The sequence below is a fragment of the Cucumis sativus genome, chromosome 7, assembly GCF_000004075.3.
Source record: "Cucumis sativus cultivar 9930 chromosome 7, Cucumber_9930_V3, whole genome shotgun sequence".
NCBI classification, from domain to species: domain Eukaryota; kingdom Viridiplantae; phylum Streptophyta; class Magnoliopsida; order Cucurbitales; family Cucurbitaceae; genus Cucumis; species Cucumis sativus.
Window position 1 is genome coordinate 4,706,726 of NC_026661.2, and position 12,241 is coordinate 4,718,966.

The 12,241-nt window shown below is 32.4% G+C and overlaps 3 protein-coding genes and 1 non-coding gene across 4 annotated transcripts; all 4 read left to right on the top strand.

Annotated features, from left to right (window-relative positions):
- Window positions 1–436: 436 nt before the first annotated feature.
- Window positions 437–5,321, top strand: LOC101210824 (probable pectin methylesterase CGR3). The gene is made up of 7 exons (XM_004136872.3): window positions 437–642; window positions 1,631–1,764; window positions 1,942–1,981; window positions 2,976–3,017; window positions 3,568–3,942; window positions 4,396–4,451; window positions 4,919–5,321. The coding sequence occupies exons 2-7, from the start codon at window positions 1,645–1,647 to the stop codon at window positions 5,069–5,071; spliced, it is 786 nt and encodes a 261-aa protein (XP_004136920.1). The 5' UTR covers window positions 437–642; window positions 1,631–1,644; the 3' UTR covers window positions 5,072–5,321.
- Window positions 5,322–8,118: 2,797 nt separating this feature from the next.
- Window positions 8,119–8,837, top strand: LOC101211073 (basic form of pathogenesis-related protein 1). The gene has a single exon (XM_004136873.3). It carries the CDS (start codon window positions 8,212–8,214, stop codon window positions 8,698–8,700), a length of 489 nt encoding a protein of 162 aa, XP_004136921.1. The 5' UTR covers window positions 8,119–8,211; the 3' UTR covers window positions 8,701–8,837.
- Window positions 8,838–9,808: 971 nt separating this feature from the next.
- Window positions 9,809–9,881, top strand: TRNAA-UGC. The gene has a single exon. It is a non-coding gene; the product is annotated as a tRNA-Ala (tRNA).
- Window positions 9,882–10,391: 510 nt separating this feature from the next.
- Window positions 10,392–11,163, top strand: LOC101210746 (basic form of pathogenesis-related protein 1). Its single transcript, XM_004137031.3, has one exon. The coding sequence runs from the start codon at window positions 10,474–10,476 to the stop codon at window positions 10,966–10,968; it is 495 nt and encodes a 164-aa protein (XP_004137079.1). The 5' UTR covers window positions 10,392–10,473; the 3' UTR covers window positions 10,969–11,163.
- Window positions 11,164–12,241: the final 1,078 nt, after the last annotated feature.

Consider the following 12,241-nt stretch of genomic DNA (forward strand, 5'->3'; position numbering starts at 1 on the left):
ATGATAGGAGAAAGAAACACAAATCTTATGGATCCAAATTTGTTTCTAATTTTTCCCCTAAAGTATTCTTGTAATTTAGTGATTTAATTCTTAATAAATTACAAAATTGGTTGGTTTGGTTGAACTTTGAGTTAACTATCAAGGAAAAATAAAACTATTTGTTTTCTTATCTTAAAGTTTCAAAATAAACCTAATATCAACTCGATTTTAGAGATGGTAATAAAAAATTTATTAAAGTTTTGGATGAATTGTTATAAAATATAAAAAAAGTGTACAAATACGTTAAGATTAGTCTAGACGGATGTAAACTAACCCGAATATTCGAACGGAGTAGTTTAATAAATTGCATCCTAAAAATGGACATCATTGTTTAGAAACTAAACATATATGAATTCTGAAAACAAATCTCTAAAAAATGTATTATGGAAATATTTTGATTGCCTTTTTATGTGATTGTTACGTTATTATTATTTTCTTTAAAGAAAGAAATAAGCTTTTCAAGATTTTTGAGTGAAGACTGAGAGAGTCTTGATGAGCTTCTCCTTCGCTTTGTGAGTGAGGCTGGCGAAACCCAGATCTGAAACCACCTTCAAGATCTGAATCTCCTTCGTATCCTGTCATTTCTAAGGAGCTTCAGACTCTGTAAACTTCTTCTCTTTTTTCTAAATTCTTGTTCATTTCCCATTCTCATTCACTTCGATTCTGTGAAATTTCCCGTTTTTATGATATCTGATACCTTTTTCTTGAAACCCATTTGATATTGTATGCTAATAGTGTGTGTGTGTGTGTGTGTGTTTTGGTTTTTGGTTGTATTCTGATTTGGGTTTTTTTCGAGAATTGATGTCCCGCGTGAAGGTTGGAACTTTTTACCCTTTCTTTTCTCGGGCTGTTCTTGGTTTACTCTTCATCTGCTTAATGATTTAAGTTACGTAATTGGTTCGTAACAGTTCTTTTTTTATATATCTAGAGTAGGAGAGTTGGTTTCCAGTGAACTTTGAATTTCGTTCTGTTCTACTTCTATTTAACCGAATGTCTATGATTGTTGAATACGTATGAGTAACTCTTGAGCCAAGTCAATGAGATTCCGTATGTAAATTAGTTAATTAGCCGTTTGGCATTGAAGGATTTAATTGATTTTGATCATTTAATGTCAATTTTTGAAATGGGTAGTGGATTCTTGGCTCAATATGTTATGTTGCTTAAGTAGGTGGTTTCTACTTTATTAGGTTGGTATTGTTTCTCAACATTTATATGTTTTTTTCCAGTTCTTGTGAATTTGCATTATTGGCAAAAAAAAAAAAAAAAAAAAAAACCTTGAATTTTGAGAGAAGTTGACAATTCTTTGAGACAAAATAGCATAGCAAGATGGTGAAGAATTTTTAGCAAGTTTGACTGTACCGAGTTTTTTTGTTAAGTAGCTAAGACGTAGTGGATACTGAGAAAGTATGAATTTAACTTGTCGACATGTGTGAGCCATTTCATTGTTACTACCAGAGAATCAGACAAATATATATGTGAACCGATGCCTCTTTTTCTGATTTGGAGTTCTGACATAAATTGGTGCGCCAGTGAAAACATCTTACTTGGGAATAGTGTTATCAATTGTTGATAAAGAAGAGTGGCTTTGCAGGTTTTCACAAAATCATGTCAAGGAGGCCAGGAAATCCTTCTCGGCGTCTTGTTGATGGTGGGGGTCTTCCATTTGTTGGAACAATACATTCTAAGACACGTTCATCACCTTTTCTAACCATAGGGCTTGTTCTGGTACTTTTTATTTCTCCTCTCTTTTCCCTTTTCAGGAATGGTTGTTACTTTTTGTTGTTGTGGTGGTGGAAGGGTGGTCAAATGAGGATCAAATGACTGAATAAATGTTGCCGCCTCAACTCTTGGGAATAGTATTATTAGCCACTAATTTTAATTTGCTATGGTTAAAAATTTCAGGGTGCTATGCTTCTTGTTGGATTTTGCTACCATCAATCAGGTTTTTATTTTTTCGCTTATCTTGACTTATTGTTAATTAATTCTCTCTTTCTCATTCCACAACCACGATCATCATCAATATGCTTGTTTCTCTCCTTTAGGATGTTGTCTCTGCATTCCCTTTAAATGAATTTTATGTTCACAGAATCACAGTCACTGAAATTTGAATCCTTTCTGAAGTTTTCATCACGATGCCTACCCGTGTTATATTTTTGCATGCATCTTGAACTTATTAACTATAATGTTTGGGACACTACAAACTTTATTCCTTGTTTATCACTGTGACTTCCATGTAATTCACTACCCCACGTTTCAATTGATAGCTTTTAGTATTGCAACATATGGACAGCTCCTTGTCCTTATATTCTCCTCATTCTATTTTGGTCATACTCTCTGCTGGAAATGTTCTCTCAATTGACTAAGTACTGTCTGAGAATTAGTCAGAGTCACTGGTTTGGTCAAGTAGAGATTTACACCTTAGACATAGTAGTCTGACTGCAACTTTCGTAAGTACCCTACTGCACTGCCCCCTTATTTCAAAATTCAGGCTCCTATCCTACTCAGTCTCTTTAAATTTGAGCATGGATTGTGATATTGGAGAAACAGTTTCTCTTTGATAGACGCTGCCCATAACTTATCACTTAAGTGACTTTGATTATCTTGTAGCAGCTGGTCCCTAACAATGCTTGCCTTAGATAGTTGGTAAAGAGACATATCAATAGCTCTAGCTGAACTTGTACAAATTCATAATGGATATCTCCTACTAGCAAAACTATGTGAAACTGGTAGCCGAGAATTAAGAAAAAGAGTAAGGGCATGTTTTTGTGATTGTGGACAAATCTGTCGACTACACTGATATTCTTTTATTAGTTTTTGTTGATGTTGATTACTGAAAATTGTTCGGTTACTGATGGCTTGTGAATCTGTGATGCTCCCTCTTTCCTTGATGTAATTACTGTATTTGTTTGCTTATTCATTGTTGATTTGCCTGACAGGTGGATCAAGAAACGATTTAGAGGCTGTGAGTAGAGTCGAAGGTGAATATATTTACTTTTTATGTATTCTTGAGTAAAAGCATAGTTTCACCAGAATTTCAAGCCTGAAATGCAATTGATATTGAAGTGGAGGTATTATAATTTGCCATTATTTCTTCTCCTTCCTTTACCCTCAGGCATTAAACTAGTCAACATGATCTGACCACTGCGTGTTGAGACTATATTACTTAACATTTTTTATCTTTATCTGCATGCATCCTAAAGTGAATATATGACATGTAGTTGATAAATGGCTGAACGATCAAAGGGGCTGGGTTTAATGGGTAAAGTCCACTTAATTCGTCCAAATGGTTAATAGAACATAGTGCCTTTGGCACTTGGGTTATCTTTGATGCATCCTTAATGTGACAAAGGCATTAAAAACAGTGGAAGAGAATTAATGATTGTTTTATCTTATTCAGATCGATTTATTTTTGTTAATCATAACCGTCTGTAGTAATTGTAAAAGGCATTTCTCCCCAATCAAGTATGAGAGTTAATGCATCATATATCTTATTTGAAGATCTCAAGCATATATATGTCATATATGTAGGTAGTACATCGTGCACTGTAGAAGTCCAACGAGCGATTCCCATTCTAAAGAAAGCATATGGAGATAGCATGCATAAAGTATTGCATGTAGGGCCTGATACTTGCTCAGTGGTGTCTAAATTGTTAAAAGAAGAGGATACAGAAGCATGGGGTGTGGAGCCCTATGACTTAGATGATGCTGATGCCAGTTGCAAAAGCCTTGTGCGGAAGGGTATCGTGCGTGCTGCTGATATTAAGTTTCCCCTGCCATATAGAGCAAAGTCCTTCTCTCTTGTCATTGTTTCAGATGCATTGGATTACTTGTCTCCCAGATACCTTAACAGAACTCTTCCAGAACTGGCAAGGGTCTCTATTGATGGTGTTGTTATATTTGCCGGTAAACCACTGTTCATAAATTGTAATCCTGTGGTTTTCCTTTATCTAATTTATAATCCACTCGTTCACTCTGTGATAGAATTGCATAAGAAGTAAAAACTCAGTGAAGCAATTGTTTAATAGTCTTTCATAGTTCTTTTTCTCAATCATGATCTGTGATCTTCTTTATTTTGTGTATATTCTGATATCTTCTCTTTACAATTTTGCAACTTGTGGTACATGAGTTAATTTTGATGGATAAAAATTTCAACATTTTCTAATAAATCTCGTCTCGAATTGTCCCTTTTTGTCTTTAATGATTGTATTACGTTATCAACTGTTCTCTCGTAAGTCCTAATGACCAAAAAACTTCTGATTGTTCCTCCACTTTTTGGTCTAAATTTCTCTATTTACTTCAATTAGTCTAGATTGGTTGATTTTGTTTCTCTCCTTTCAATGTTGTTTCAATTTGTAGGTTATCCAGGTCGGCAAAAGGCTAAAGATTCAGAACTACCCAAATTTGGACGTCCGGTAAGTACCTTCTTCTACTCTAGAAAGGTAGTTAGCAATAATAGTAATTGAATTGAAAGACACTGAATGAATAGAATACGAAGCTTTCTAGAATTTAGTTATAGCTTGGATACATTCTTTGGGTTGTTTGATGACTAGTCTGGCCACGGATTGTAACCAATAGGGCTACTTTTAATTGATCTACAAATAGAAGAACCATCATATGAACATGCGACGTGTTCTAAACTAGACTCCTTCATTCAAGGATACAAATTCACTTTGTGAATTCTGTTGCTCTTATCGTACTCCTTGGAAACCGATCCTGGTAGGTACTACTCGTAATTACCCACTTACAAAATAAATCTATGTATACAAAATTGATTCATTGCTTCCTTGTTGTATTTCGAGCCTATTTTCCAAGCAGTAAAACAATCTGAGATGAGATAGATGATAACATGCACTGAGATAAATATTTGCTTGTCATGAAGGCGAAATTGCGAAGCTCGTCATGGTGGATAAGGTATTTCGTTCAGACAAGTTTAGATGAGAATGAAGCAGTGGTAAAGAAGTTTGATCAAGCTGCAACTAAGAGGTCCTACAGACCAGCTTGTCAAGTTTTCCACCTCAAATCCTACTCTTGAGAATATCAAAGCTCAAAACTGTATTTCTACTCAACATATTTTCAAGCTTGTTTTGTTTTTGCACAAAGTGCTTAGATATCTTTTCTTTTCTCTTTTTCTTCTTCCCTTCCCTCTTAAAAAGTTACATGGAAACTGAAGAGCTATATTGTATGTTTAGATAATTGTCTTACATTAGCTCCCTAATTCACAATGCCATTTTCAGTTGAGCAAGTTGAATACAAGCATTTCTCTAAAGATGAGGTTTTAGTAACGTGCATGCATCAGTTAAAGCAATGTTTTAGCAGTATACCAAACGAGAACTCCAAGCTTAACGAACCAATGCAGCGCAACTCTACTCTATTCTATCTTAACATTGGACACTAACTTTGCTTAATTCAACATCACGTACATAGAAAATTATTACCAAGTATCAACTCATTCTGCATCAGATAGACGTATACTACACAGACAACTTGTAATATTTTAAGAACTAAACCCTATATAGTCATGGGAGATGATTGAATCAAACCTTATTGAGATTATCAAAGTCTAAAGGTGCACCCACATCAATTTCTATTATTTTAGAAACTACAATTTTCTTCATTCATATTGTAGCTTTGAAAGTAAGCACATGGCCACCCACCAACATAACTTTTTTTTTTTTACCTCCTTAATTTGTGGTCAATTTGTTTACTACTATCCCTCTCTCTTCAATCACCATTTTCTTCATATACCCAATACCCATAATTCAACATTATTGTGTCACACCTCTATAATATAGTTTGAAGGTTATATTTTTGTTAAATGGAACAAAATTTCTTCCTTAATTTTATATGGATTGCTATTAGTTTTTCCAAGAAAACCAAATCTAATGCTCTGTACTTAGTTGATAATTCTTAATCTATTCCCTTGATTTATGGTCAAGTAATTAATTTAGTTAATCCAACAAATACATATAGTTTTCCTCTCTAAGCTACACTTCGGAATATATATCTTTCCATTTTTCTCCTCTTTAAATTATCTTCGACAATCATCCAATAAATTCTATTATGGTAATTTGAATTTAATAAAAACAGAAGTTTGAATATATAATAAATCAAACCAAGGTTTACACAAGGAGTTTTATCAAAAGTTTTAAAATGAAATAAATTTTTAAAAGGTTTTTTTTTCCTCTGTCATTGGTTTGCCCTATATTGTCAAACTTAATGGTGTGTATATTTGTTTTCCCCCCTTAAATTCTTCCAAAAACATTATCTTTTTCATGTTCAAATAACTTGCTTCTTGCATACTCCATACAATTTGGGAATATATTGTCTTTATTTGTGGATGATCATGAGAAAATCTTTGAGTTTCTGAAGTTGACATATTGATGAAATTATTATAAGAAACTACAATAGCCATAGCTTGCATGCAACAATAGTTATGTATATTTAATTAGATCATCAAACAAGAATAAGATAATCAAACCCTATTTTCCAATTCAACTATATTAACAATGCTTAGCTTAGCCTAATACAAGCCACCTAGCCCTTTTTTTTATATATAAAAAAAGAAATGTTATAAAATAATAAAATAGTAGATGAAATTAATAAAAATTGTAGTCCCGATATGTATTTATTCATTAGATTAACTTCATTTTAACAAAACATGAGTGTAGGTATCAATTGTTTTTGCACTCAAATATCTCAACTATATTTGCACATCTTTAGCATTCTCCTCATATCTCATTGACAATAAATCTTTATGGATGGATAAAGGATACAAAGATCGACGAGTTTAATTAGATGACAATTTGAATGATCAAATTATAAGAAAGAAAAGGGGAGATGTTGAGAAAGCATGTTGTCAAGTTGAGAAATGTCAATAAGAAAAAGAAGAAGATAAGGAGAGAGACATACACACTCTCACATGGGCAAAGACAGAAGCACTATTGAGAGAATGACTTTTGATCACAGTTCATTAAATATTAAACAAAACATTTTGATATGAAATTCAACTGTCTAGAGATTGTTAGTTATTTATAGCCATGTGAGCCAATCACGATAGCTTTTTGTTTTCCATAATTTAAAGCTATGTTTGCGCCACATTTTTTGGTGACACTTTCTTTTCATATTTACCATTTACTATCTCTAAATATGTTAGTTATATAAAAGCCTCCCCCCACTTGCTTCATTATATTCAACAACAACCATACATAATAATCCTCATCTTCAGAATAATTATAGATGAGACTACGAAAATCTAAAATTCTAAATTTGTTGGGTTTGACGGAGTTTGAAATCTATATGGTTTAGTAAATAAGATATGATCTTTTTTTCTAAGAGTCCAAGATTTAATCGGTCATTAGTATCGTAGTTGTTCTTAGAGTTAAAACTAAAGAATAAAGTTTAGGTTCTTCGTTCGTAATAGTCATTAGTTTGCTAATACTAATTATGATGTGTTTTGTTTTGTTATCTACGTACTTTTTAACTAAGAGTGTTTTTAGAAAGGTAATGTATGTTTCTAAAACGTAAAAAGTGGTTGTTTTTGTTTGTGGAATTTGGTTAATAATTCAATGTTTCGTTAGAAATGAAAAACTATATCAATGAGATGGTAAGATAACAAGCATAATTTTATAAAATAAAAAATGATTTGATTAATTACCATAAGATGCAGTGAAAGATCAAAACTTCAACCTAGAAAATATATACCTCAATAACCAATATATATTGCTCATATTAATATTTATGTTTGTGAATAAAAGTGTAGAGAACCAAATAATCTTGCTTTGATTAAAAGTGAAAAAGGAATGAAAAGCTTATGAGTTAAATTAAAATTAAACTACTTATGATAAACCTTTCATTTCATTTCTAAATGATGATCAAGATTCCTACTTCTAGCCTTTTATTTAAAAGTTATATGTATATACTTTTACCCACTCGAAATATTTGATGAATAGTATATAAATTGTTATACATTTAAATAATCTATATGATTGTTTCTAGATCATCTATCTCTTGAGATTAAATGAGAACGCATTCAACACTTGTATCTTTTCTTTAGTTCCACACTAGGAGAACAAAAATAGAATTACAAGACTCATCCTCTCTATAAATAAGAGTGCTGCTCCAAAAATAACAACACAAGAGTTGTATCAAGAAAAGAAAGAGACATCAAAAGATATGCCATCGCCCAAGCTTCTTCTGATCTCCTTCATGATGATGGGGTTAATAACCCAGCTAGCCTCCATCACCCTTGCTCAAAACTCCCACCAAGACTTTGTCAATGCCCACAATGCCGCCCGAGCAAAGGTCGGCGTCGGGCCAGTCTCTTGGAACTACACCTTAGCTGCCTATGCCCAAACTTATGCCAACAAGAAGATTGGCACTTGTGAGATGCAACATTCCTATGGTCCTTATGGTGAGAATTTAGCCGAAGGGTATGGCGAGATGACGGCGGTGGAGGCTGTGAACTTCTGGGTGAGTGAAAAGAAGTACTACGACCATCATTCCAACCGGTGCATCGGTGACGAGTGTCGCCATTATACACAAGTAGTGTGGCGGGGCACCAAGCATGTGGGTTGTGCTAGAGTGAAATGTCACAACAATTGGATCTTTGTGATATGCAACTATGATCCTCCTGACAATTATGTAGGCCAATTTCCTTACTGAAATTATAATTAAGATATTGAAAACTTGATGAACTACCCATAATTGTGATTCAAAGATAATGATGTTATTATGATCTTTACAAATTATCTTTTGGAACTATAATGATATATTATGCATAGACATTATGTTGCCCATCATTTGGTCCTACCATTTGTTTTTCTCTTTAATTATAAGTACATCTTTTCATCGAAAAACAATCCCCATGGTTGTGAACTTTGAGTTTATCTCTTGGTTGCAATAATATTTAAAACAATATATATTGAATCGTTAGCTAAACCTGTCCATTATCAATGAGTTGATCATAATTTTTTCTTTAAACAAAACATTAAAGGAATCCAAATATTTGACTTAATAAGGATATGAGTTATTGAATTAAACTTGATTTACATGTATGTATTTATATATATATTGTATTTATTCCCCACACACACATCAAGATACATATAATATTAAAAGAAAGTTTGATAGAAACCGAAAGGAGTAGTTATATATATTTATTTGCTTTAAAAATGGAAGTTACGTTGGATTACAAATGGAAGCCAAGAAACAAGTGGAGCCTAAACCAATATGTCTAATTAAAAAAGTGAAAGTGAAAGTGACATATTATGGGATACCATATATAATCAGTGTAATTCAAAAGAAAAGTTTATTTTATGGATACAATTTATTGCCCTTAAGAGTTTATCACTAATATATTATTTTGTCATTATATTGTTGCAATCACTTAAAAGATTAACTAATATAATATATGAGGCTAAATACACTTCTTTATTAGCTTTATTAAAGTTCTATTAATTACCTATTGCAATTACCCAACAAGTTATGTATATTACAATTAACAATTGGTATAGGGTCTTTGGCCCATGACAAAATCCTCAAAATGGAAGAGATTCTAGTTGTCCAACACTGAAAAATTATATTATAAGTTGGAAGATGAGTATATATATATATATATTATAGCTCTTTAAGAAATTTGCAAAAGTGGATAGAGAACCATAGTTTAGTTTCTCTCCTCCCATGCAGTAAGATAAGTGAGTACTCAACCTAACCATTATTTGAATCAATACATACTTAAAGTAAACAAAAGCTTTGTTTTGTTGAACAAGAAGGGGATGTAGCTCAAATGGTAGAGCGCTCGCTTTGCATGCGAGAGGTACAGGGTTCGATACCCTGCATCTCCATCACCTTTTTTTTCTTTCTTTAATTTTAACTTACTATATTTTTGTTATTTTTTATAAGATTCTATACTCAACCACGAGACAAGATCAAGGACACAAAAATGATATATTTTTGGTGCTATCGAAATTAGGAGTATAATTTGAAATTTTGTAAAGGAACTATGTTTATTAACACATATAGATATATGATCATTATATATTCTTTACAAGTAAGCTAAATAAAAGAATTATTCAAATGGGTAGCAATTATATCATGGAAAATATTCAATATTATATTCAAAATAGTGTAGTTAAAATTGTTGACCATATGAACTAATTTGATTTTACCATCCACACAATATTCTTCAATTACCCAAAAATTGAGGGAGTTTCAATGTGCCTCCACTTTTGTCTGTCTTCATGTATTTCCATCCCAAACAAAACAACTTACTAAAATAGAAAACCCACACCATTTGATGTGTTCTTCATATAAATACCCAAAACCCAAAACACAAATTAATCTCCTCAACCAAACTCAACAATACCCATAATAATCCTTCAACTAACCCTTCCTTCATTGAGAAAACAAAAAGGCACAACTTAAATACCTTAAGAGATGACATCTACGACTAAGTTTGTTTTTGCATTTTGTGTTGTTGGACTATTCCTAATCTTAGCTCCAATATCTCCCACCCTTGCAAACAGCACCCCCCAGGACTTCGTCGATGCCCATAATGCCATCCGTGCCAAGTATGGCGTCGGTCCGGTCACTTGGAACAAAACCATAGCCAGTTATGCTGAAAAATATGCCAAAACTAAAACCGCTACCTGCGAGATGGAGCATTCTATGGGACCTTATGGAGAAAACTTGGCCGAAGCATTTGAGAAGACAACAGCAGAATTGACAGTGAACTATTGGGCTAGTGAGGATAAATTTTATGACCATAAATCAAACAAGTGTGTTGAGGAAGAGTGCGGCCATTTCCTTCAAATTGTGTGGAAGGACACAACATCGATTGGTTGTGCAGAAGTTAAGTGCAACAACAACTATATTTTCACTATTTGCAACTATTATCCTCCAGGAGGGTATCCTGACCAACTTCCATACTGAAAACATGCAGATTAACAGCTGATCAAAATAACAGGACCGGGTCAAGGTCGATCGGCCAATGAATTTTGTATTATTATTATTATATAAGTCATGGAGATGTCCAATCATCGTCTGTACATTTTTTATTAAATATATATAGGGTTATGGTTTTTTTCCTCATATGTGATGCGAGTTTCAATTGCATTATTGCTAACCTTTTTGCATGCAATACAAAATTATTGCTTGAATTATATCTATTAATAATTTCAATTGAATTCTAATATGTTGTTCTTTTTAATTAATCAAGCAAACCCACATAGTTGAGTCTACAAAATTAGAATTATTAGGCTCATGATGTCAAAGAGTAAAGAAACTTCATTAAAATAATAGAAAAGCTAAGACATTATTGTAACATCTTTGGACTATGGAAGGTGATGAAATGGAAAACACAAGAGGGGAATATGGATAATATTGAGCTCCTTGATGTCAAATTTATCACAATTTTCTCTTTTGTTAAAGTGAAGATTGATCAATTATTATAAACCTAAGATCGATTTATGGAATGTATAATGAATAAATATTTAGAATGAAGAGAATCATGGAGAAGTAATTCCTAATTTTTTTATTTAATATTATCACACTTTAACTCTCAAAGCTTCCTCAAACATGGAAGAAGTTAGATAGGCTAATTGAAAACTACAAATTTACATGTAACACATCGTTGTTGTAACGTGAGTTTTGAAAGGTTCTTGAACTTCTTAAACTTTTCTAACACTAACTTAGAAACACATTGTAGGTTAATAATTATGGATAGTTGCAAATTTAGCAATTAAATTCAAAATAATTAAGTATATAGCAACATTTTAAAATTTTTAACACGTTCTATCAATGATAGAAGTCTATCACCTATACACTATGTTGCGAATATTGGTTTATCATACGAGTCTATCAGCGATAGTTTTGCTATATTTACAATTTTTTTAAAATGTTGCTACATTCTTAATTATTATTCCTAAAATGGCCATCAATTACAATTTCCTTTAAAAAAAAATGAATATCCAATTGTTGAATTTATTGTGTTGGGTTGGCCATAACCATAACCATTGATTTCTTAATGCATTGAAAAAGCTATGACCAATGAAAATTAAATATATAATACTTAGGTCGTAGCACAAGACCCGATGAAAATGTATATTTTAATAACTTTTTAACCTAACTCAACTCATATAATTCGGATTGGATATAGTTTGGATTGGGGTTTGATGGGTTACCTATTTTGGTTTTTTTTTTTTCT